Source organism: Aquarana catesbeiana, linkage group LG02 (genome assembly GCF_042186555.1).
Source record: "Aquarana catesbeiana isolate 2022-GZ linkage group LG02, ASM4218655v1, whole genome shotgun sequence".
NCBI classification, from domain to species: Eukaryota; Metazoa; Chordata; class Amphibia; order Anura; family Ranidae; genus Aquarana; species Aquarana catesbeiana.
This window is the reverse complement of record NC_133325.1, coordinates 238,078,045-238,105,821: the sequence shown is the minus strand read 5'-3', so window position 1 is coordinate 238,105,821 and position 27,777 is coordinate 238,078,045. Positions and strand designations below refer to the sequence as shown.

General features: G+C 39.5%; 1 protein-coding gene across 4 annotated transcripts in view; it reads left to right on the top strand.

Moving 5' to 3' along the window:
* KLF12 (KLF transcription factor 12) overlaps positions 1-27,777 on the top strand; it is a 277,668-nt gene that overhangs the window by 217,625 nt on the left and 32,266 nt on the right. For all 4 annotated transcript variants that reach the window (XM_073614262.1, XM_073614259.1, XM_073614261.1 and 1 more), the window contains exon 4: positions 4,415-4,550. In XM_073614262.1, the coding sequence (XP_073470363.1) occupies positions 4,415-4,550 (136 nt within the window). The remainder of the gene's footprint in view (positions 1-4,414; positions 4,551-27,777) is intronic.

Here is a 27,777-nt window from a genome sequence, read left to right as displayed (position 1 = left end):
CCATGTCCCTAATAGTCCCCCCCCTTCTATAAGATGGTAATGGAGGGTCTTGAAATTCCTCAACATCAGGAAAAGCTTCTCTCAGAATTCTCTGGTGTTTTTTAATCACTGAATAAATCTGTGCAGAATCTAAATGATACTGGGAAACAAGAGGATTTCTCTTGTTCTGTCCATATTGTTGACTTACTGTCCTGTTAGCTTCCAAGTTCTGCACTCTCAACTTTTCATGGGTTGATTGCTGTCTGGGATACCCTCTGTCTGTAAATCTATTTTTCATCTTTGATAAACGGTCCTTTTTCACTGACTCTTCATTCACTATGCGACTCACACGTGTCATCTGAAATGTGCAGTCACATTTAATGTTGACGAAGCTTAAAATCTAATGAAAGAGGAGTTTGGTTAGAAGCAAGCTAATTTGTTCCTGCTATGTGGGAGACAACTAGAAACCTGGAAGGAAGCTACACGAACATGAGAAGAAAAGACTCGACTGAACCAAACCAATGACAGTAGTCCCAAAAAGCCAGAGTGGCAGACTTTTGCAAGCCATTCTTTGTCTCACTGGTTATTCTCTTTCTTTCCCTTTTCCTTTCTATTTGATGATCCCCATCTGTTAGGGAGATGGGAACTCTGTCAATTGTCCTCTATAACAAGAAATTATACCAAGCTTATTGACTAATTCAGAACCTTCTGATATCCCATTTAGGTTTTTTGCCATTTTTTATAACATCTTCAACCTAGCTCTCATTAAAATTCAAATAATTACACAGCAGTACTTGATGATTTTACATATTTTAATTTATATGGGATCCTCTAAGTGGAATTATATAAAATTATTCTGTAAAACCTGCAACTCTGTAAAATCATACATAAACACACCCTATTAAATTGTAGTAGGTCACTGAATATTTAATGTAAAATGCCTGCTTGGATTATGTCTAACAAGCCCATATTTGCATTTAAACCACGCAGAAAGTTAAACAAATCTACATGGAAAAATTACTGTGTATATTCTTGATCCTGTGCTATATCTTTTTTAAATGCACAATAAAAAATGTACAGTGGGTTCAGAATGTAACGGTTTATCAAGCTCATTAAATAAGACTGAGTGGCAGAGCAAAAATATTGTGTGAAGTAACCCAAAGCAATACATTAGAAATCATCTCTTAATAATATGACTATAATTGGTTGTTCCAGGTTGTTACACATTGTACATCATCATTTCTCTTTGATATAAGAAAGGCATTAATCAACCCTGGGTAAGCTCGGGTTAGGTGGCCAGTCAGCAGAGTTTTTAGAAATGATAGGAGAGCAATGAGGACTTGGAACTTGGAAGTAGGCAACCGATACCAGTTTACTGGATGTTACTGTGGTGGCATGATCTGAACTCTTCAAGTTTTAGTGCTTGACAATCTTATAGACAAGTTATAGTTGGAAAAGTCTTGACAGTTTATTTCATACCTGCTTGATAAGATAAACCAGTGTTTCATGTAGTTTCTGCAAGGATCTGACCTAAAATACATGGTCCAAATTTGGTTATCATTATCATAAGTAAAACCTTAAAACAAAGTAGTCATGTGATTCATGGATCTTTTTCTCACAATCTAGCCAGAATATGAGACTTTATTCAGAGTCTGTATCTCCCCAGCTTTCTGTACAGCTTACTGCCTCTAACCTGCCTTGGCTAGATTGTCCTTCCCTCCCTTTTTAGGCCATATGTGGCCCTTGTACCATTTCATTGTATCAGTTTCAAGTGTTTATTTTTATGAGAATCCAAATTATGATGTAGTTCACTAGGACTATACATCCATAATTTTGCAGCTGATTAGTTCAGAAAAGTTGTACTTGTAACTTTTGCAGAACGTAATGCACAAACTTGCAAAATTTTAAAAATTCGTATTTGTGAATTTTATGAGAGTTGGCCTTTTGATCACTAAAATAGTCTGATATTTTGATCATCAGTGCCAGTGGGAGGAAAATCCCTCTCCAGAGATTGGCTTCAGTGGGAGGAATAACCCCTACGTCCTCCATTGTTGTCAGTAGGAGGGGGAATCCCCCTTCTTCCCACCACTGGTAGTCAGTGGAACATACCTCTTCCCAGGCATAGTCAGTCAGAGAAGAGACGTGAAAATGTTAATAAACCAGATCTCCTCTGAGAAGCTTATATGCTGTGAAGGGACAAGATGTCTAAAGAGTAAAAATATCACTGTTTAATAAACATAAGACGTGTGCATGACAAAAAAAATGCGTTTCGTTTAGCTTCGTTAATCTAGTTACTTAGTTTCATTAAATTCGGTTAATTCATTCAATTCTTATTCGGAATTAGTTTTGTCTTTTTTTGAATTTTCTTCGAATTTACAGATTTTTTTCGATTTTAAACTTTTCGATTTTTTTTTCGATTCGAATGTGGCAAAGTGAACAAACAAAAGAAAAATCTTCATCAAATGATCACAATGACACTTTGAATAACCTTTGGCTTAAAAAAAAACACCATTATTTCAAGATGGTACTCTAATAACACACACAGTCTTTGATTTCAGAAATATGTTTACAGTTCGAATTTGATTGGAATTCGATGTAAAATTCAATTTAAATTTCAATTCGAATTTTGGAAATTTGGACGAATTTAGTTTTGTTATTCAGAGCATTCGCTAAACTTTGTTTATACTGTAATTTGGGTAGTAAAAAAAAAAAAAAAAGAAAAAAAAAGAAAAACAATGAATGGCGCCCTGTGAAATCAGTGAACAAACATAATGGAAGCTGCCCCTTTAAAAGTGAACAGGTCACCAAATGCTGCGGGAAAATTATATTAAAAGATGAGGCACTAGGCACCAAATTGTGATGCTCAAAATCGGATTCCTAGTTCTTCACCACAAGTGCTCAGAAGATGGGTGGCCACTCCCCAGAGAATTATGACCCCATTCTACAGGAAGGTCAAACAGCGCTTCTGGAATACCAATTGATTCCACTGACAGCACAGTTCCACTCCACTGGCCCCTCGAGATGAAACACGATGGGAAAACAAGAGACATAGAGGAAGGTCTCATAGTGTGGTATTTTTGGTAGATAAAAAGAAATGACAACAAAAAATGATGATTAAACTCACATGTTACAGTGCCAATCCTTGAGCAGAGGAGCTGCCATTCCAGGTTCTGATCCCACATCCTATCTAGGCTTGGCCTTAGGAGAGACGCGTACTTCACGCTGTCCCTTTAGGACTAGCCGGCTTGCACATGCTGATTACACCTGGTGCCCGGATCGACACTGTAACATGTGAGTGTAATCGCCATTTGTTATTTGTTTTTATCTATTAAGAAAAAATACACTGAGACCTTCCTCTGTCTCTTGTGGAGTCATTTTCCCCATCTTAGTTTCATCTCAAGGGGCCAGTGGAGTGGAACTGTGCTGTCAGTGGAATCAATTGGTATTCCAGAAGAACTGTTTGACCTTCCTGTAAAAAGGGGTCATAATTCTCTGGGGAGTGGCCACCCATCTCTTGCGCACTTGTGGTGAAGAACTAGGAATCCGATTTTGAGCATCACAATTTGGTGTTGGGATTTATCACTTATGGACTTTTAGCTTGCTATTTATTTGTATTTGCATTTTTGATTCACTGAACATCACTAGCGTCTGTTTGTATCATCGGATATATCCGAATCTCTGAATAACAAAAAAATTATCTGAATATTTATTCAGAATGAAACGAACCACACATGTCTAAACATACACCTACATCTTTCAGAGGAAGGACTGCAGACTTATTAACATGTTAGTATTTTGAGTATATTCATTCTTGCACAATCATGAGTTATTCTCTAAAGCAGCCTTTCTCAACCTTTTAACAGGGGAACCTTTCAAAATAACTTTCCAGTCTCAGGGAACCACTACTAAAAATGACTATATCTACAACTCATGATACTTTAGTGTGATAGTCAATGGGGAGAGAATGCTCCTTACACTTGTGGTCACTGGGAAGAATTGCCCCCTTACAGGTAGCTAAAAAGGGCAATGGTGTCAGTGGGAACTTATCTGAGAGGCAGAAATTGCTCATTGCTCAAGGAACCCTTGGCAGCCTCTGGAGGAACTCTGTGGAACCCTGCTCTAAAATGTTTAATAAATGAAATGTAACATGAATGTCACAGAACAGCTAATTGAACCATTGATGAAACTTTTGGAAATTATCAGGACCAAATATATTTTAGGCAATATTTCAAAATGTGATTGTTTTCTACATGAAGCAGAAATTTGAAGTTACTTCTACTAGCCCACTGCCATGGTTTTATTTATAGGATGACTATGCAGCAATACAGCTGTAGTACATGGAGATGCATACTAGATAAGCCTAAAGTAATGTAAAGTGACAATTGTATTTTTTTTCTGCACAGTTCATTTATAATGGATTATTTTCTCTCCCCAGCACATATGGATCCCCGGGGACTGTCTCCTAGACAGATAAAAAGTGATAGTGATGATGACGACCTGCCAAACGTGACTTTAGATAGTGTCAACGAAACTGGGTCTACAGCTCTTTCCATAGCACGGGCAGTACAAGAGTGAGTATCCTATTCTCGAACTTTGACAGCTAAGACAAAGCTATTTTACACTATTGACAATTAGAAGCACAACAAAACAGCAAGTCCCTGGCTTTTAAAATGGATCTGTTTTGCTGGCAAAAAAAATTGAGCCCTAGGGTCGTCTTTGTTGTTTTCCAGCAGTATTAAGTTGGATGTAAACCCAATCACAAAATTCTTATATAAGCTTTAATATAGAAGAGTGATGACAGAAAAGACATGTTGATGTAATTTCAAAAGTTTTTTTTCAAACTTTTCTAAATATACAGGATTATAAAGGAATATTTTTTTTTGGGGGGGGGGGGTTCTTCAAAGGCCCTTTCAAGTAAACTTCTAAGTTCGTCCATGTGTGACCCTTCTATGTAGAAGCAAGGGAGTCGTCTCAGTCTCAGGACCCACAATTACACATTTCACATATAGTACAGCAGTACAGTCACCTGCTGGTGATATCTAAGAATGCAACATGACCACACAATGCAATGGTGCTCCAGTGAGAATGTTCAATTAGCTCAGTGAAAATTGAAACCCTTGATATGTGCTCATTTACAAGTCAACTTCACTCAGGACTAATTAATTTTAGGTGGACATGGGTAGTGACTCTCTAACTCATTTTGTTTAACTTTTAGAGACACTAATTTTGAGATATGTTGCAGTAGCCTGTGATTCTAAGCCTTTTCATGACCAAGGCATCATTCTAACACATAAATTCACAAATGATTTTCCTATTTAACATCATAGAAGAGCCATCAGGAATACATGCCTTTATCCTCTACTTAGTAGCTGCCTGGGGAAATGGGTGCCCATCCAAAACTGATATGCTGGGTGGATTTGGCCTTTAGGCTACATTTGCACCTTATATATCATGTAATGCAATTTATCATTCATCCCCGTGGACAGTGCATTTTATTTGAAACACTAGTAAACATACTCAAGTAGGATTGTTTAACACCCCATGCTAAAATGTGAAAGCCTGAAGGAGAGGTTTGCAGATTTATATGTGTCTTTCATTTGACATTTTGTTTCGTTTTCCTATGTTTGTTTTGCTCGTTTATATTTAGTTTGGTATTCAGTTGACTATTTGCATTCTACTTTTACTGCAACTAATGTTAAGACAAATAGGATTGAACACGAATTCCAGCTTTAGATCACATTAAGGTACTTTGTAATTCAATCTCATGGCTAGATGATAAATGCTGAATAATTAGCAGCTGAGCACAACAGTATCAGAGATAAATGAATCACATTTTGTACTGCATTATTTCTAAAGAATATGGATAGAATTTATAATTGACATGTACAAATGTGGGCAACATTATATTCAATTGTTGGTTGAGAAAAACATTATTGCCTTAAAATAATGTATTTTCTTTGGTTATGAATTTTCTATTTAAAGTGCTATTAACGCTAAATCTGAACATGGACTATATAAAATCACCGTGATGGTTCATATGACTTTGGCTGTTTTTGAACAGTTTTCTATTATACAATTTTATTTTTTTTAAAAAATACACCGTTCCTAAAAATTCCATAGGTACACCATAATAGAATTAATAAAAACGTTCATTCTTCCCCACTGACAGTGATCAGCACCTTCACCAAACAGTATACAGGAGAGCTTACCAAATAATAAGATCTACAAATTACAAGGTTGGGCTAGGCTTGTGTAAAGTGATAACCAGGAGAGCCATCAGATTTAGGCTCTTAAGCAGGTGTTCTTTCCTCATGTGGGACTGAGTTCAGTGCAGTGGTGCCAATCAAAGTGTAAATGTGGGGACATAAAATAGACATTCTTCTATAGTGTAATCCATAAATCATTTATTGAAATAAAAGTGTATTAAAAAAAACAACAAAAAAAAAAGCTCCAGAGGTTCGGCATCCAATTCAGTGTCCCATGTGTTTTGGACAGTGGGTGGTCATCAGGGGCCCCTTGATGATTGATTGGTTCCTAACTCTACTATGGAGTAGCTATAGAGCTTTTATGAACTGTATACAATACCACTTTTGTATTTAACCACTTCCCTACCTGTGTATTGTAATATGACGTCCACAGATGGGATCTCCCATCCTGGGTGGATGTCATATGACGGCCTGGGCTTCCTGGCCGCCTAGGGGGCGCACGCGTGCGCCGCGTTGCTCGGGACCCGGTGCGTGAGCCCAGGCCGCGATGTCCGCCGGGCACCCGCGATTGGCCGTTAACCGGGCCGGACCGTGGATCTGTGTGTGTAACACACAGATCCAGTCCTGTCAGTTGAGAGGAGACCGATCTGTGTTGCCAGTACAGTGGAACACTGATCGGTCTCCTCCCCTTGTACGTCCCCGCCCCCTACAGTTAGAATCACTCCCTAGGAAACATAATTAACCCCTTGTGTCCCCCTAGTGGTTAACCCCTTCACTGCCTGTCACATTTACACAGTAATCAATGCAATTTTATAGCATTGATCGCTGTATAAATGTGAATGGTCCCAAAATGTGTCAAAAGTGTCCGCCATAATGTCGCAGTCACGAAAAAAAATTGCGATCGCCGCTATTACTAGTAAAAAAAAAAATAAATAAATATATATATATTTTTTTTTTTTTTTTTAAATGCCATAAATCTATCCCGTATTTTGTAGACGCTATAACTTTTGCGCAAACTAATCAATATACGCTTATTGCGATTTTTTTTTTTTTTTTTTTTCTTTTTTTTTTACCAAAAATATGTAGAAGAATACGTATCGGCCGAAACTGAGGAAAAAATTAGTTTTTTTTTTTTTTTTTTTTTAAATTGTCGCTCTTGAACATAATACGGGGGCGTGATGACGTAACGCGCATCACGGAGGGAGGGAGGTGAGGGTGTCAGAAGGAGAAGCAGACTCTCCTAGGATCCCCGGAGCTCGTCTTTCCAGCCGCCGCTCAGGACATGCCCGTGGCTAAAGAGGGGAGGAAGATCCTTGTTCGCCGCGACGAGCGCTGCTGCTGAGGCTCCCTGATTCCAACAGGGCGACAACTCGGAGGCTCCACACGCCGCTCCACACGCCGCTCCACACAACGGCGTTCTCCCCTCCTCCCCCCCCTCCGGCTTCCCCCCCCTCGGTCACTCCTCATGACTTTCCAGGCAACTTGTGACCCCGTTGGAGTTCGGCAGAGTCCGGTGGTGGTAATGTAGAAATAACTCTGCATATAATGAACATAATGTCTGCATACAACACCTGTCATATGTACCAGCTTTTATGTCTCAGTGTCATCTCACTATAACAGCTTGATATAACGGTGGTTGAGCTAATGACTAAAGATAGTATCTGAAACTGCTGTCCCTATCTGAAACTTCACTTAGCTTTGGGATTGTAAGCAGGATCTATCACAATATCTGTTATACGACAAAGATATCTGAAGGAGGATAAAATCTAAAGCTATTGATGTATTGGAAGCCTGCAGACATGATTATATAGGAAAAATTCTCTTTACTACCTACTATAACAGTCTGAGTGGTTAATGATTAATAATGTGTCCGGAGCAGGTGTGCTGATTGACTCCCTTAGCCTGGGTGTTATTGCGAATGCCATTACTAATATCTGTCAACATATGCTGGATTTATCGGGGACAGAAGTAAACTGACTGAGGTTTCGGTTTTGGGAGGGTACCTTCCCCCGACGTAGCAATGAAACTTGTCTCAAACCTGTGAAAAAAAAAAAAAAAAAAACAAAAAAGGGGTCCTTAGGTGGAAATTTCAGACTGGGACTGACAAGAGTGATGCACCTCTGAGACACCGGTCCTGAGAGGGCCTGGGTCATTTCTGGGAGGTGTTTTACCCCCCCTTCCCACGGACGGAATATTTTAATAGTATAAAGGTGGGGTACTATCTGGGGTAGGACTCAGGAAATAACCCCCAGGGCCGAGACCCCTGAAGGATCCATTCCTATAAGAGGGGGGAAGAAGTTCAGAAAATCCGGGGGAAATCAATAGGGGGTCAGAGGAAGAAAGGAGGAATGAATAAAACGACAACAAAAAAAGGAGGGGCACCTAAAACGCCGAGGGATAGGACAGCTGGTAGCTCAATAAAACAGTTTATGTCCCAAGGCGGGAGTCCAAAAGGAGGGGAGCAGGGAGTCCAAGGAAGAAGAGGGGGAACTCCAGACAAAAAGGGGGATAAAACGATTCAATCAAAAGAAAACTCAATAGCGGAAAGTGTTGAAAGTGAAGGAGATATAAACCGGATAGAAGGGAGAAGTACAAGCGCTCCAATGCTTTCAAAGGAGGAAATGAGAGACATGCTTAAAAACCTAGAGCTTTCAATAAAAGTTGAAATAGGTCTGGTGAGAGCAGACCTGGGAAACTTATTGGAGAGGGTAGAAACAACGGAAAAAAGAACGGAGGAATTGGAAAAGGAGATAATGATCCTCAAAGAACAAATTAAAATCTCTGGACAAAACCAGAAGATAATTTTATATAAGATCGAAGATCAGGAAAACCGTGATAGGAGACAAAATATAAGACTGCGTAATATCCCAGAAAACAAAGGAGAAGATCTGAGAAGGATGATTCCCCAAATACTGGGGCCTCTGGTTGGAGAGGAGGATAAGGAATTCCCAAAAATAGAAAGGACACACCGAGTTGGAAAATTACTCAACTCAGACCACCAGAGGCCGAGAGATATTATAATTCGTTTTAGGTTTTATGAGGACAAAGCTCGAATCTTATCCAAAATGAGAGGCAAACCCCCGGAAAAATTTGAAGGGTCAGAGTTCCAAATTTATGCGGACCTTGCCCCCGAAACCCTCGCTAGGAGAAGGCTGTTGAAGCCCTTATTAGAACAGATGAGAGAACTAAATATTAAGTATAGCTGGGGTTTCCCGGCATGTCTGAGAGGCTTTAGAAATGGAAGATCGGCAAGATTGAGGTTCCCAGAGGATTTAAGGGACTTTTGCGATAGGCTTGATATGGAAGTACCGGAGTTGCCGGGCTGGGTAGAGGGGTGATCGGCTGTATGTGGGGGGGGGGGGGTGGGGGTGGGGTGGACGGGTTTGGGGGTTAAATTAGATTAGTGGAGTGGAAGGGCGGCGGGAGGGAGGAGGAGTGGTTCTGTGTGTATCCGGATTGCCCCTCTCTGCTTTACAACACCAGGCGGGGGGGGTAAAGGGCACAACTCGGGCTCCCACCTCAAATAAGTGATTCGTTAGGTTCCATGGTATCCATGGCGCTGGGCGAATGGGGAGCCAGGGGGTGGCTGAAGGGTAGGGAGGGAGGGCTAGGGAGAAGGGAGGGGAAAGGGGAACCCGGTGTACAAGGAAGTAAGAGGGAAGGAGAAAAGAAACAAGATAATAAAGATAGAAATCAAAATAGCTCAGTAATACGAATCCAACCAAATCAAAGGGAAAAAATAAAAAAAAAAAAGGTGAGGAGATGGGAAAATTGAAGTTTATGACTTATAATGTAAAGGGTCTCAACGAGCCCACTAAGAGATATAAGATCTTGAGGGAATTAGAGAGATATGGGGCTGAGGTTGTGTTCCTTCAAGAAACCCACTTAACATATTACTCAAAGATTAAGATAAAGTCTAATATGTATCCAACTTGGTTTTATGGAGACTCAACAACATCAAGAGCGAGAGGAGTAGCAATAGGGATAGCAAAAGGGATAAATTTTAGGGTGGAAGAGAGGTTAATAGACCAGGGAGGAAGATATATGTTCCTGAGAGGCTCCTTGGAGGGATGGAAGGTTACACTTGCAAACATTTACGCCCCAAACAAAGAGCCGAGTGGTTTCCTAGCTACAATATTAGAGAAACTAATAGAATTTAAAGAAGGAAACCTGATTATGATGGGTGACTTCAATGTCTGTATGGTTCCAGGAGTGGATAGTTCGTCTCGTGCGCAGGGGATAATGAACGGGAAGTTGAAGAAACTAAAACAGAAGTTGCATTCGTGTCAAATGGTGGATGTATGGAGGATTATGAACCCAAATAAGAGGGATTTTTCGTTCTATTCCTCTGCGCACGGGACGTACTCTAGGATAGATTATATATTGACGGAACACTCATTGTTGGAAAGAGTCCGGGAGGCTAAGATAGAAGTTATTACCTTATCAGATCACGCCCCAGTTAGCATGAGATTGTCGATACCGAGAAATCAGAGAACCCCAATAACTTGGAGACTAGATGAAGATCTTTTACAAGAAGTATCTAATGTGGAGAAAATAGAACAGGAACTAAAACAATATTTTGCAACGAATGATACAGTAGGGATCTCAGGATCATCTTTGTGGGAGGCCCATAAGGCCTACATAAGAGGAGTAATAATGAAGTTAGGGGCAAGGAGGAAAAGGGAAATAAGGGAAAAAATTAAAAAACTAACAGAAGAAATATATGATCTGGAGCAAGAACATAAGGGGGGCCAGGGCCAAGGAAAGAAGGTCTATCAAAAATTGGTTAAAAAAAGGGAAGAGCTAAAGGAGCATACAGATTTAGAAATAAAAAAAGCATTCTATAAGGTGGCGAAAGAAAATTACCAGAGTCGGAATAAGAGCAGTAGACAGCTAGCCAAAATAGTAAGAAAGAAAAAAACTAGAAATTATATTGATAAAATCCAAAATAGTAAAGGAGAAATGCTCCATACAACAAAAGAGATAGGGGAATCCTTTAAGGAATATTACAGTAAGTTATACTCAGTAGCCAAAAATACAAGGCCAAGAGGTGCAAAGGATAGGAAAACAGTAGAATTTTTGAATAAAGCCAACCTCCCGAAGATCAATGAGATAGACAGAGAAACCCTAGAAAACCCCATAACGATAGAAGAAATTGATAGAGCCTTGTCAGAATCAGCTTCAGGTAAAAGCCCGGGGGCCCGACGGATTTACCTGTAGGTATTATACTAAATTTAAAGAAATATTGACTCCCAGACTATGTGAGTACTTGAACGGGTTGGGTAGAGACTATGACTTGAGTAGAGAAGCTCTTAGAGCAGAGATCACGGTTATCCCAAAAGAGGGGAAAAACCCGACGCTATGCTCTGGGTATAGGCCAATATCGTTGATCAACACCGATGTTAAACTATATGCCAGAGTTTTAGCTAATCGACTAAAAGAGAGCCTCAATGGTCTGGTACACCCGGACCAAGTGGGTTTCATTCCAAAAAGAGAAGGACGAGACAACGGCGTAAGGGCACTCCTCTTGCTGCAGCATATCAAGGACAGGGGACCCCCAGGTCTACTCTTATCTATAGACGCGGAGAAAGCGTTTGATAGAGTAGACTGGGGGTTCATGTTCCAAACACTGGAATCAATGGGTATAGGTCCAAAAATGATGAATAGGATACGTGCTCTGTACAAGCACCCTACTGCTTCGATAAAAATTAACGGCTCCCTTACAGAGGCTTTCGAAATGGAAAATGGAACGAGGCAGGGGTGCCCTTTGTCCCCCCTGCTTTTCATTCTCTCTTTGGAGCCACTGTTGTCGACGATTAGGGCGGATCCGGACATTTGGGGTATAGGGGTTGGGGATGAGGAGCACAAGATCGCGGCCTTTGCCGACGATGTTCTGCTGTTCATGACCAACCCCAGAATTTCGATGCCTAATTTCCTCGAAGTTATGAGGCAATATGGTGAAGTATCAAATTTTAAAATCAACTTGGCAAAATCGGAAATCCTGAATATCAACTTGGGAAAGAGGGAGGAAAAAATGTTGAAAAAGGAATTTAAATTTATATGGAAAAAAGAAATAAATTACTTGGGCATAAAATTGGCCAATTCATTAGGAAAGATCTATAAAGTAAATTTTATCCCACTTCTGGATGAAATAAGATCTGAGAGTAAAAGGATTACAACTAAACCACTTTCATGGATTAGACGTATTAACGCCATAAAAATGATTTTACTACCTAAGATCACCTATAAACTACAGATGCTTCCACTGAATATCCCTCAGTACTATTTTAAAAAATTGAAATCTATCATTATGAGAGCTGTTTGGAAAAATAGAAGGGCTAGAGTATCTTTTGATATCTTAAAACAGGAAAAAAGAAAAGGGGGCTTGGCGATTCCTGATATTCAGGGTTACTATAGGGCAATACTGGTCACAAGAGCGATAGAGTGGTTTAGAGAAAACACACAGAAAAGATGGGTAAATATTGAGAATAGTTTGAGTAAGGCGCACTTAGGACATTTGATTTGGAACCCTCCACATTATAGGGTATTAGATGTAAATACACATCCACTGACAAAGGTGGTTTTTAGAGTTTGGGATATAGTTTATAAACAAGTAAATAACACGTATAATTCTCCGTTAATTTCACTTTCAGAGAATGATTATTTTGCACCTGGTAAAAAGGACATTGGGGGGAGTTGGATAAAAAAGGGTACACTACAGTTGAGAGATATTATTAAAAAGGGGAAGATAGTCACGTTCCAGGAATTAAAGCACAAAACAGATATTTGGGTATTAGATCGCTGGAGATACCTGCAGTTAAGCCATTTTATCAGCCGCCTACCACATCCAATAAGATCAGGAGAGGAGCTATCAGACTTGGAAAAGATATGTACATCAAATAATACTAAAGGTATAATATCAAAACTCTATAAACTGGGGTTGGCAAAGAGCAGCAGGGAGAAACCACCATTTATTATTAAATGGGAAAATGAACTAGGAGTACAGTTAGATAGTAATAGATTAAAGAAAACTCTGGAGCTCACCCACAGCTCGTCAACTGATATTAGTGTTGCCGAAATGAATTACAAAATTCTAACAGGCTGGTACATTACCCCGGAAAGGGCAAGTAAATATCAAAAAGATAAAACTGCGGAGTGTTTGAGGGGATGTAAAGGTGTAGGAAATATGGCTCACATCTGGTGGGTTTGCCCCGTAATTAAACGGTACTGGCTAAAAATTTTGGGATATATCAAGCAGATAACTAAGATCGAGGTCAAACTAGACCCCTGGATAGTGTTACATCACGGGATAAATGGGGAGGTAAAAATCTATAAAAACACCCTAGTACCACACCTGTTGAATGCGGCGAAAAAGGTTATTGCAAAGAACTGGAAGAAGTTAGAGGGCCCATCAATATGGGAGTGGGTCGATGTAGTAGAAGGGATTCGGTACATGGAGGAAGGAGGACCTGTAAGAGAAGTGGAATCAGCAGAAGGGAGGAACAACTGGCAAAACTGGAAGGAGTTTAAAAAATCATGGAGTATTACTGAAGGCTTGAGGTCAAGAATTGATTAAAAATAGAGATAACATCTAATGTACACAAGAGGTGCGGGGGGGGGGGGGAGGGAGGGGGGGTGGTGGGGGGGGGGAGAGGGGTGATGTAGGAGGGAGGGGAGGGGTTGGGGATTCTCTTCCTTTTGTTTTTGCTGAATTGAATATAAGACATACACACGTGATTAGTAAGCTACAAATGATGTGAAAAAAAGGAGAGACACAGATGACACTGACTAAGTGGATCAGGTCTCCAACTATAATCACTGAGGTGGCAAAAAAAAAAAAAAAAAAAAAAAAAAAAAAAAATTGTCGCTCTTCTTTTGTTTATAGCGCAAAAAATAAAAACCGCAGAGGTGATCAAATACCACCAAAAGAAAGCTCTATTTGTGGGGAAAAAAAGGACGTCAATTTTTTTTTTTTTTTTTGGGTCGCACGACCGCGCAATTGTCGTTTAAATTGCGACAGCGCTGAAAACTAAAAATTGGCCTGGGAAGAAAGGGGGTGAAAATACCCTGTATTGAACCGGTTAAAGAAAATATAATTATAGGGGGAAAAAAATTACAAAAAACAGCCCTTGCTCAGATTTAGCTTCAATAGCATTTTATATCCCTTCAATAGCTTCAATAGCATTTTATATCCCATTCTTAATTGGGTAAGAAAACATGGGTTTTAGTTGTATTTTACTACTGACTTATTAACAATCTATTCTATAAATAAACATTTGTGAAAGGGATAGCAAAGCAGATTTGTCTAATAAAAATAAATTTGCATTCAGCTGTCTTAAAATAGAACTTTAGTCAGAAAATTAAGTTCAGATAGATCACTTCAGGCTGGCCCTTTTTTCCAGATATAGCTATGTAAAACATTAAAAATAAGTGTCTATAGTGTTTAAAATCCAGTAATACACTGTCTCACCCTGCTCTGCCAACGCTTGGTTGGTCTCTATTCTCAGTGCTGTGCCTAAAATCAGTGCCACTAGAGGCCAATCTGGTGACAGCTTTAAGATTTACTGTTGCTGAAGGGGGAAGAAACAAACAGGAATGACACAGATGATGTGAACACAAATTAGTGAGGGAGAAAAGAAAAGCAGACAGGACAAACTCTGCTGCCAGGGAGGCATAAAGTGTTAAACTTACAATGATAGCGTCTTATCTCTCTGATATTCCCCTCTTTCTCCCTATAAAGAATGTATTTTATTTAAAGAATGTGACATATAGTTTTTGAGACCAATTGGAGGGGGTGGGGAGTTTCCAAAAAGGAAGTGACAGCTCTAGGCTTCAACAAAATTCTTCAAGCAAGAAGCAACAGAAAATGCTGGAGGCCATTTACAGCACACACTAACTTTGGTAGCATAATTATTTGTGTAGAATGTATGTTCTTTTGTTAAAAGAGAAGTGCGAGATCCTAAAAAAATAAACATAAATACTCATTTAGATGGCTGCAGCATTGATCCAAGCTGCAGCTGTGCCAGCTCTACACCCGAGAACTGCTAAGTCCTCGGATCTGCTCTGAGCACAGTCACTGCTCTGTACTCTGCCCCTCACCAGTGCTCGCTGGAGGGAGGGACTGTGGGGGGGGGGGTGGGACTGTGGGGGGGGGGTGGGAGTGGAGGGCAGAGAGATTGAGCCAGCTGCTGGTCAGGCTTTACTGTCAGGATCCCTTAAGAGCTTGGGCCAGCTCTGTGACGTAAGCTGACAGTGGACTTTAGCCTGCTAATGCCTGATTCTGGTTAACAGATGCTTCCCGTTTCTCACCTCCTATCAGCATGTTCCTTGTTAGAGAGGAACAGCACAAATGACTGGCTCCTTGTGCTGCTTCTCTGTCTCACATTTTGAGTTCTGCTGTACAGGGGCTTACAAGAACCTGATAGCAAATAACAAATATACACTGCTTGCGTTAAAAATCATGTATTGATGAATGTGGAGCTACATTAATCAGTGTCCTTTTTTTTAAAAATCTGTCTGTAGTTTATATTTCTGTTTTGATCAAACCCAATGAATATGACATACATTATTCCTCTGTCCACACCTACAGATGGCAGACCTAGCAGCTTTGCTTAGCTGAAATAGAAAAACATGAGGCCACCAACTTGACTGTGGTGCCCAGCAGGGTTGTGTAAGGAATAGAGGGACAGAAATACAGTCTGGCAGGCAAAACTGCTTTAATATCTTTATATCAAATGTTTATTTAGCCATCTGCCTGGAAAAGCTTTCATTCAGATATATTCCTAATTAGTCACAAAGGATATAAAACCACATTGTGTGCAGCAAGGCACTGTGCTGTACATAGCGAGTGCAGAGATTTGGGAGGAGCCTAGCAGGTCCACCCACTACAGGCTGCCTGCAGAAAACTACAGGAAGGGGTGGAGACGAGACCAGTCACCCTGCATATGGAGAGGGAACAACAGTGATTGGTCTTCATTAAAGGAAGCTCCTGCACAGAGGCACATTTTCTCAATGGATTACTTCACAGATCTGGAAGAAATACACAAAGCACACCCAGATTCCAGTAAAAATATATACACCTCTTGTATTTGGATAACATTTGCTCATCTTGGAGTAAGTAAAAATGTATTTATTTTTCAAAACAAACTTGCAATTTATGAGATTCCATATTTATAATAATCATATTTTACATCTATCATTTAAAAATTATATGCACTGTGCTCAATTTTTATGTTGCATGATATTTGCGCAACTGTTTATCGAATCTATATTTTTTGTCAAAAATACATTAAAATCTATTTTATTGTACATAAACACAATTTAATACCCATTTTTTTGTAAAAATAAAAGATGAGGTAGTGCCACGTAGTCCATACTATAAAAGGGATCAGATCACTTTTACATGACAGCTGGACGTTGTCAAAGGGCCATGCAGGAAAAGTTTTGTTAATCAGTCTATTTTGACAGTGGTGAGGATTTCTCCATTCACGTTGTTTATGTGGATGACAGAATGTTTTTTTTTAACAGTCTGCTGCCTGAACAATAAAAGTCTTTGCTTAAAGTGTTACTTATACTAAACCCACAACAATAAAACCAGTGCGTATATGCAGTAAAGCATGCTTGTTATACTCATGTTGGAACCTAAGGGGTTAAACGAGTTACATTCTATGCATTAGGATAAAAAGCCTTCTGTGGGGGGGGCAGGAGGCGGAGCCTAGCGGAGCAGACATGCATTGTTAGAGCTCCACACCGCTGAGGAGAGAAGAGAAGGACAAAGCGGAGCCTGCAGGCTCAAAAGGTATCCAATTGAACCTTTTTGCCCCAGGGAACAAACTGTGAAAGTTTGGGCAGGAAATATGGTACTGGGAGGAAACCGTGGCAGAAATAAAAATCACCTCACAAAGAGCTCACAGGCACTCACTGCAGCTGAAGCAGCTCCAGTCACCTCACAAGATACAGCATCAGGGCGCTCTCACAGACAGAAAATGTCACAGCAAGACTCTCCATTTGAGTCAGATACAGAACAAATCCTCTCACAAACTTCTCCACAAGCCTCCTCAGTATCCCCAGTAATATTATTACAATTTGAAAAGATGCTTCATAAGGCTTTAAAACAAACCTCAGACCAAATCACAAAAAGCCTAACCAAAGAAATAAGAGAGCTGGGAAACCGCACCGCAGCCTTAGAAATAAAAATGGATGAAATTGACATTACAACCCAAGAAAATATAACAGAATTGGAACAATTAAAAAAAGAGAATTTAATACTTCAAACTAAGCTCGAAGATTACGAAAATAGAGCCAGACGTTCAAACTTGCGCATAAGGGGAATACCTGAATCTGCGACAGACCTGCAATCTACTATTACTGCTCTATTACAAGAACTAAAGCCAGATATCCCTATTGAACGTTTAGAACTGGACAGAGTACACAGAGCCCTCACAGCCAAAAAGAAAGATGGACCCCCACGTGATATAATCACAAAATTTCATTATTACAGAACGAAAGAACAAATACTAATTGCTGCAAGAGAAAAAAAGGAACTTAATTTTCAAGGACACAATTATCAAATTTTTGCTGACCTATCCCAACTTACTATTACTAAAAGACGATCCATGAAACCCCAACTAATGGAACTGCAACGCCACAACATTATGTATCAATGGGGCTTCCCCTTTTCAGTTAGATTTAACTACCAAGGTACAATTTACAGAAGCAGATCAGCAGATGAACTACAACAAACCCTTTTAAAATTAAATCTGACAGAACCCACAAGCAGCAACTCTCCCACACGCAGAAGAATGGCATCATCTTCACCTTCAGGCAGCACCCAGAAAATTCCAGAACAAAATGGGAATCATCATTCTCACAAAAGAGGCCGTTATGCCACATCATCCATGGACCAAGAAGATTCAATGGACTGACATCCTAATTCCTGATATCTCTTCATTTATTATACTAAGAGATGGTTCTCTATAAAAAACCTATATGTATAACTGAATGTAACTGCATTCTGATAGTCACACACTGTGTGGGATCATGTTACATTCCAGTTATATTTCTTATTACTTCTGATTCATATAGCCTTAGAATATATAAGTGAAATAAGGAAATTCTTGTTCAGTTATATATTATCAGGTAATAACAATAGATTTATTACTTTTTAGGACAAATATGTTCAATAATTCAGAAGTAATGGAAGCTTTTTCTTTCTTTTCTTAAAACAAATATATTATTACCTAACTAGTTCCTAGAATTATGTTTTTGTTTATTCTAATCTGAAGCAATACAACCTCAATTTTATGAGTTAACATATCTAAACAGTTACATATGAATAAAATATGTAATTGTTTACTCTAAAAGGGTTAAAATCCCAAAATAATTCAAACTATCTTCATCAATACCAAAGTTATTAACAGTACCTTTCTAACTGAATTATTTAGCCTAGGGCAAAACTAACCATATACAACCACCCTGGAATAAATAATTTCAACAAAAACTATATTCTGCACTCCAATTAATGAAACATCATTTTGATGTCTTTTGACATAGCACTTCTCTCCTGTAAGCGGAAGATCTGTGTACCCCCATTAGCCCTCCTCATTCTCCCAACCATATTATGTGGGAGTGTGACGAAGGCACTTATTCCCCTGAGAGAGATATTTATTCTCTTTCACGGGTACATTGTGATTACTTGCAAAAAATAATTTATACAATGTATCCCCTAATCTCATATGTTTTTTGTTTACTCTTTACTCCAGAATTCACTGGTTTCTTTTCTATCTATTCATCTCTTCAGTCCACACAGGTTGATCTGCGCAGTCAGCTCTGCATAACAAAAAGTAAGTCAAAACTATTTGATCTGTTGCCATGGCACCACTGAATATACATTCCCTGAATGTTCAGGGAATAAATGTCCCTCAAAAAAGGACCAAAGCCTTCCGTACTTTCCATAACAAGAAGGCTCACATAGTATGCCTCCAAGAAACACACTTCGCCAAAGATTCTACTCCAAAATATATTTCTCCTTTTTATCAACAAATTTACACGGCTTCTGCCTGTACCAAGCAAAGGGGAACTCTAATTGCATTTCACCGATCCACACCATTCACCTTATCAGAAATTAAAGACCCAGAAGGTAGATACCTGATACTCATGGGTTATATAATGGATACAGCAATCACGGTGATTTCCTACTACGCTCCTAACAAACAACCTACACCATTCCTCTCACATATATTACAAGTGATTAATACACACAAAATAGGAACAGTGATAATGTGTGGGGATTCGAACCAGGTCCTCCTCCCATTTCTAGATAAATCACCTTTTACACCATCCAAAATAACCTCTAGATTACCTTTTTCTCAACTTCTTTCCAAATACAATCTGGTAGATTCATGGAGAGAAAGTAACCCAATGAAAAAGAAATTCACTTATTTCTCGCACCCTCATCAAACCTTCACCAGAATAGATCATATTTTTCTAACAATAGGAATGATACCAGAAATTATTGCATCAGATATAATTCCGATTCCGTGGTCTGACCATAATGCAGTATACACTACTATAGCCTCAGCCAAACCAAAAGCGCATGACCCACCGTGGTACTTACCGGACATAATGCTCAAACACCCACTACATCAGATGGCCATTGAACAAGCTTTAAAGGAATACATATCAATTAATAATACAACAGACATCTCCCCAATAACACTGTGGGAAGCTCATAAGCCTGTCTTGCGTGGTACAATACAAAGACAAATGGCACTATTTAAACGGGAACGCAAAAATCTAGCAAAAAAACTAGAACTCAATTTTAATGCAGCCTACATATCATTTCAAGATAATCCATCTCAGAGTACAAAATCTCATCTGGAAAAATCTAGATTGGAATACGATCTATTTCTCACTGAGTCAGTTGATAAATCCCTCAAACGCTCCAAACACAATTTCTACATGAATACAAACAAACCAGGTACATATTTGGCTCGGGCATTAAATTCAACTAACAAATCTTTCAAACCAATACGTTTGAAATTATCAAAAAATGTTTACACTTGTAATCCAGTTAAAATAGTCCATAAATTTCACTCACATCTCGCAACTTTATACAAGACAAACAATGAATTTAATCCTACAGAAGCTGAATCCTTCTTCTCAAAAATAACCTTACCTGAGTTATCTCAGAATCAAAAAAGCAGTTTGGATGAGCCTATAACTATAGATGAAGTTGCTAACGCCATAAAAGACCTAAAACTTAACAAAAGACCAGGCCCAGACGGCTACTCGGCTTTATACTATAAAACATTCTCCGAAATACTCTCTCCCATTCTCACTGAAACTTTTAACAAACTTCTAGATGGACATTCTTTTCGGCAAGAAACACTAATGGCAATTGTTTGTATGATCCCAAAACCCCTTTCTGATGATACTTCCTGTGTGAATTATCGGCCTATCTCTCTGTTAAACCTCGATATTAAATTATTAGCAAAATTAATAGCAAAACACCTCAATAGCATTATAGGAAAATTAATACATAGAGATCAAGTAGGCTTCATGCCAAATAGACAGGCAGGTGATAATATACGCAGGGCAGTGTTATTGGCACATATTGCTAAAAAACGGAAAATCCCTTTATGTTTTCTATCTCTCGATATTAAGAGGGCATTTGACACAGTATCCTGGCAATATATGCAATATTCATTACAAAAATGGGGTTTTGGACCCCACTTTTTAACATGGATCAAAGCATTATATAATAAACCCAAAGCCTATATAAAATATGCTGGATACAAATCTGAAGCCTTTAATATCGAAAGAGGTACCCGACAGGGTTGCCCATTATCTCCCTTATTATTTGCCCTTATACTCGAACCCATGGCCCAATACATCAGAACAAACCAAACTATAACTGGCATTGAAGTAGGAGGTATTACACACAAATTATGTATATTTGCAGACGATATATTACTTTTTCTATCATCACCACAGGTCTCTGGTCCTAACTTAATACCAGCTCTTGATGAATTTGCAGCCCTATCCGGCCTTATGATTAATCCTAAGAAATGCCTAGTGCTTAATATTTCACTCACAAACATGGAATTGATCCCGGCTAGGGCTGCACTCCCATTCACATGGGCAGAAAAATCAATCCCATATCTTGGAATTCATTTAACAGCATCTCATTCTGACTTATTCTCAACCAATTATCCTCCTGTATTAAGACAGATCACAAATCTAATAAAACAATGGTCGCAACTTCCTTTATCCTGGATAGGGAAGATTAATGCAATCAAAATGACTATTCTACCCAAATTGCTTTATCTATTCAGAGTCCTCCCTATTCCAATTCCTTCCTATTTTTTGAGAATAGTACAAAAAAGAGCAACTTCGTTTATATGGGGCTCTTCTAAACCACGTATACCTATACACACACTACATCTTCCCAAAAATAAAGGAGGCCTGGGATACCCTAATTTTACTAACTTCTACAGAGCAGCACATTTGGCCAGTCTGTCCAAATACCATGCAAAACAGGAAATCCCATTATGGGTATTTATAGAGGCTTCAGAAAATGACCCTCTATTAATATCAAATTTATTATGGCTTGATCCTAAAGACCGCTTTAAAATTCATAATCCCATAACCAAACACTTCTTATCTCTCTGGGATAAACTAAAAACCAAATATCAGTTACAATCTCCACACAATCCTCTCCTTTCTTTTATCAGAAATCCGGCCTTTTATCCGGCATGGATCTACCCAAATTCTTTTAAAGCTTGGACAACATCAGGCATTCAGACACTAAATGACTTCATAGCATCTAAATCATTCCTTTCATTCCCATCGCTTAGAGAAAAATATGATCTACCAAACTCTGAGATATTTAGATATCTCCAAATCAAAAATTCCTATACACCATTCCTAAAGGGGGATACACCATTATCCCAATTATCCATTTTTGAATCAATCTGTACAAAAGATCCATTTGCTAAAGGTACAATTTCATCACTTTATAATCAATTATATGGAGTAGCAAATCTTAATAGACCCTCTTACGTTCAGAGGTGGGAGGAGGACCTGGGACGAACTTTAGAAGACACGGACTGGTCTAACATATGGCTCACATCTAAGTCATCTTCACCCAACATCTTAGCACTGGAGACAAATTATAAAGTCCTAACTCGCTGGTACCTTGTACCCGCTAGAGTGGCAAAATATTCACCTAATACCTCAGCTCTTTGTTTTCGAGGATGCCCAGAAATAGGCACATATTTACACATATGGTGGACGTGCCCAGTAATCCAAACCTTCTGGAAGGAAGTCTTCGTGATTGCATCTAAAATATTTTAAAAAATAATACAACCAGATCCATATTTAACTTTACTTAATCTAAAACCGGAATGGTTAACACTCTCTCAATTCAAACTTAAGATCCAACTAATAACGGCTGCAAAACAAACAGTGGCCAAGGCATGGAAATCTCCTACATTGGTACTAGCAGAAACAATTCACAGAATGAATAATACAATGTCCCATGCTAAGATGGTAGCCATCGATCAAAATCAAATTCCAAAATTTGAAAAACTTTGGCATCCTTGGATAAAACAACAGTTCCTGTCAAACTTCAATGACTCTGTCCTGTTGCCATGGTAACAGATTAAATGACTTACAGAGACACCCATTCTAAGGCTTCAAAGAGAACTAAAAAGAATAATAAACTGACGAGCGGGACAACCTTGTGGACCATACCTCTACCTTTCAACCCTTTTTCTTCTTTCTCTTTCCTTTTCTCCACCTTACGATTAAAGCTCATTATCAGAATTTATTTGACCTATATACACTCTACTTGTAAACAATATGTATAGCAGGTATAAATCATTGAAATACCTACAAAAGTAACTAAGGAAATGATATATATCTTTAATTTAGGTTTACGTGAACCCAATGTTTAATATTTGAAATTTCATGATATTTACCTATATAAACCCTACTGTAAAACAATGAGCTTACTTTATAGATCCTTGTAAACTTACTTTATGTATCTTTATAACATTGTATACTCAATAAACTTCTTTTGACAAGGAAAAAGCCTTCTGTGTGTAGCAGCCTCCCCAGCACCCCCTAATACTTACCTGAGACCCATATCTGTCCAGCTGTTCGAGACTCTCCACCTGATTGGCTGAGCCACAGCAGCGGTACCATTGGCTCCACCGGCTGTCAATCAAAGTCAGTTGGACAAATGGGTGGTAGGGGGCGCTTGTGTAATAATATGTACCTTATTTAAAGACCATACATCATGGAATAAAGTTACACGTGCAATAAAAGTGCAATGAGGTTAATAATAATTCCCTTAAAGTGCTACTACATGACAGTGCTAAGACATGAACTGAACCATTCAAATATAAAGATCAACAATAATTTTGCCAATGTGAACTAATTAGTAATTGAAAAGTGAAAAGGTGATAAAGTTCATAAGATATATTATTAATTCTTAAATCTTGATAGCAGAGGAGAGTTCCTTAGCATGAAACGACACCAAAAGTGTTCAGATATGAAAACTGCTCACTTAAAAAGACAGTCTAATGCGCTGTAGGGAAATCCTATTGGATACCCTTAGTTAATGGATAAATCCTCTGTGCTGTATCCTTCTCTCCTCCAAGTTATCTCATAAGGAAACAAAGGGACAATCCATAGCGCAATACTGTATATTTATATAAAAGTAATACAAACAAAAAGCGGAGTGCCTGCTTACATTATTAGGTGCCTTAGCCTGGCACTGAGGATAGCCCGCAATGATTGCAATTTGGAAGCTGCTCACCGCTGGGCTCACGTCCAAAGCTGCAGCGCATTAGACTGTCTTTTTAAGTAAAGCGGTCATATCCATCTGGTGAGCAGTTTTCATATCTGAGCACTTTTGATATTTCATGCTAACGGTGAAGGAACTCCCCTCTGCTATCAAGATTTAAAAATTGATAATATATGTTCGGCCCCTTTCACACTGGGGCATCGGTGCCGTTGGCGTTAAAGTGCCGCTATTTTTAGCGGCGCTTTACCATAGTTTTTAACCCCTGATAGCGGGCAAAAAGGGGTTAAAACGCCCCGCATCGGCGATTTGCCGGCGGTTCGGCAGCGGTGCCCATTCATTTCAATGGGCAGGAGCTGTTTAGGAGCGGTGTATACACCACTCCTTCACCGCTCCAAAGATGCTGCTTGCAGGGTTTTTTTTTTTTTTTTTTTTAACGTCCTGCCAGGGCATCGCCTCAGTGTGAAAGCACTCCGGCTTTCACACTGAGACTGCAGGGGAGCTGTTTTTCAGGCGCTTTACAGACGCTATTTTTTTACCCAAAAGCGCTTGAAAAACGCCTCAGTGGGAAAGGGGTCTTATAAACTTTATCACCTTTTCACGTTTCAATTATTGATTATTTCACATTGGCAAAATTATTGTTGCACTTTATATTTGAATGATTCAGTTCATGTCTTATAGCACTTTTAGGCATTTATTATTAACCTCATTGCATTTTTATTGCACATGTCACTTTATTCCATGATATATGGTCTTTAAATAAGGTACATATTATTATTACACAAGTGCCCCCTACCACCCATTTGTCCAATTGCACAGTGTTAATTTCATTGTTTTGGGGAGCAGCTGCGCATATTGGGTATTGTTATATAAATGTATTGTTTGGCGCAAGGTTCCCTTTCACACTAATCAAAGTCAGTTAGCCAATCAGGAGAGAGAGGAGGCAGGTCCAAACAACAGCTCCGTGTCTGAATGGACACACGGAGCTGCAGCTTGGCTCGGGTGCCCCCATAGCAAGCTGCTTGCTGTGGGGGCACTCAACAGGAGGGAGGGGCCAGGAGCAGTGAAGAGGGACCCGAGAAGAGGAGGATCTGGGCTGCCCAGGGCAGGTAAGTATAATGTTTGTTATTTAAAAAAAAAAAAGAGACTCTACAATACTTTAATGCTCTGCATTGTCTAAATAGGCTGTTTGATCCTGTATGCACAGATCATCCCTTCTTTCACTGACTCTGGAACATGTCCCGATAAGACAGGGTCACTAGAATCAGGCTGCACATACTCAGTTTATTGCTAGAGAGTGCATGTGATCAGCGCACGGCCAAACAGCACTGTCCAAACAGAGGGTCAGGGGTCCTTGATCCTGATAGGACAGCTCAGTGCAGTATGAAAACTCCTCCTAAAAGCTTTAAGCTGGAACAGATAGACGTCACAAGACTGCTATATACTGCTGATGAGAAAAGGTATTTAGCAGTTTATATTTCCTAAAACAATTGCATTTCCATATTCTGTGTACTGTGGGAGACCAGATATTGTAAATGCCGGGTCCTGGGTTTAGTAACACTTTAAGAGTTAACTTGAATCCACCCGTGCAAGCTAACATTTTGAGTCTTTTCAGCCCTCCAGTGCATCTGACAAAGTACAGAATTTCCTGCACTTCTTTAGTAGTGCAATGAGCTATAATGGCCATAATCCCTGTAATATATGCCTTGGGAAGTACAGAATGATACCAATTATTACAAAACCTTGTCTTTCCTGCTCTCTGTTGTGCTTCACTGAGCTGTTATCAGTCATCCTGACAATAGGACAGGGCAGCAAAAAAACACCTCATCGTTCCGGGTGTCAGAAGGCTCCTGATTTGCATGGTATCAACTGTTGCAGAGTCAGGCAGCCAAAAAATTGATATGCAGTGCATGCATGTTCACAGATTTTAACAGATCGTTTGTTGTACTCTGTACAGGTTATCATTTAGACTGGTGTTCTTTAATTGACATTTCTCATTAAACTACTGAGCTGTAATAGGAGATGCAGAGACGTATGTCCACGATTATATAGAAATAGGAGGTAAAAAATAACATCTACAGGCTTATTCAGGCTGTGCAAATGGCATTAATGTTCAGTCATTCAGTATTTCATAGCAAGCATCAGTGTAATAGAATGGGATAAGCAAAAATGTGATTGGTTGCTGTAAAATCCTGCACTTTTCAAACCGGGCGTTACCAGTCTGAGTGGGTCTGCAGATTTGGTATCTTTATAAGACAGATTCACTTTTATCTACATTATTAAAGTATATGTAAACCCTCACCCTGTAAAACAGCTCATTCAGTTAAAAATAGAGAGGAAAGCCAAAATCTTTTGTGTATACATATAAAAAAAAAAAACATTATGAATACTCTTTTCCCCCTTATTTTAAAAGTGATCACATATGTTCTCAGCTGAATAAGGATCTTGGAGAGCTGGGGGAGGACATACAGCAGCACACCAAACTTCCCAATGAATAGTGAGGGGTGGGGTTTTGGCTAGGCTGCGCTAGTGTGGTCAGTTTAACAGGAAAGCAAAGGGACTGGCAGGAACACCAGGAATATCACACAAAGGTAGCAATACAGAGAAAACAGGATACCTTTTCATACATGTACATGGTACAGCAGGCACATATCAGGAATGTTACATTTTGGGTTGACGTATTCTTTAATTTCCTCACTCTCCTCCCCTTAATTAGCATTATTACAGAATAAAACTGCCCCTGGACCATTTGATTTGTTTCATCCCTATTGCTATTGCTCTGTTGCAGACCTGCGTAAATTTTTCCCAGTATGTTGCCCTGGATTCCAGGTGCAGGAGTCACAAATACACAAAAAAATCTGCTGCATATACTTTGCTAAATAAGAAGCAGCCCCTAATTGTATGGCTAATTTTCTTGATAAATGTCCCTCATTCTATTTTAACTAGTTTTTGTACATTAGTTATTAAACTCTGCTGTTTTTGGCTATTGTGAGCAGAATAAATAAGCCCACATCAGATGGATTACTCAGTAATGCCGCCTACACATGAGCGGACTTTCTGGCAGACTTGGTCCGGCGGACCGGACCCTGTCGGACAATTCGATCGTGTGTGGGCTCCAGCGGACTTTTTTTCTCCAAAAGTCCGACAGACCTAGAAATAAACCATGTTTCAAATCTTTCCGACGGACTCGAGTCCGGTCGAAAAATCCGCTCGTCTGTATGCTAGTCCGACGGACTAAAACCGACGCTAGGGCAGCTATTGGCTACTGGCTATCAACTTCCTTATTTTAGTCCGGTCGTACATCATCACGTACGAATCCATCGGACTTTGGTGTGATCGTGTGTAGGCATGTCTGTTCGTTAGGAAAGTCCGCCGGTTAGACCGTCGGACCAGTCCGGTCGAAGAGTCCGCTCGTGTGTAAGCGGCATAAGGATGTGCAAGATAAATGCAAACTTAATATGGGCTGTAGCCACACAAGTTAAAGCTGGCCATATACGGAGTTAGTTTTAGTCCATCCCTGATGAACTGGCCAGAATTCATCCATGGGTTGCCCTGTTGGCCCCTTCCTGGCCACAATCATTTGATTGAAATACAGAGTGCCAATCAGATGCAGGCAATTGGGAGGTATTTTGACATGTCAGCGGTGCCAGAACACAATAGCCGCAGGGGGAGATCCATCCCTCTGCACTGATTAGTGTGGATTGAGGGACCTGTTAGATTTTTTTTGGTCAGCCCACAGGCTGAACAAAACACATCTGTGTGTGTATGGTGAGCTTAAGAGAT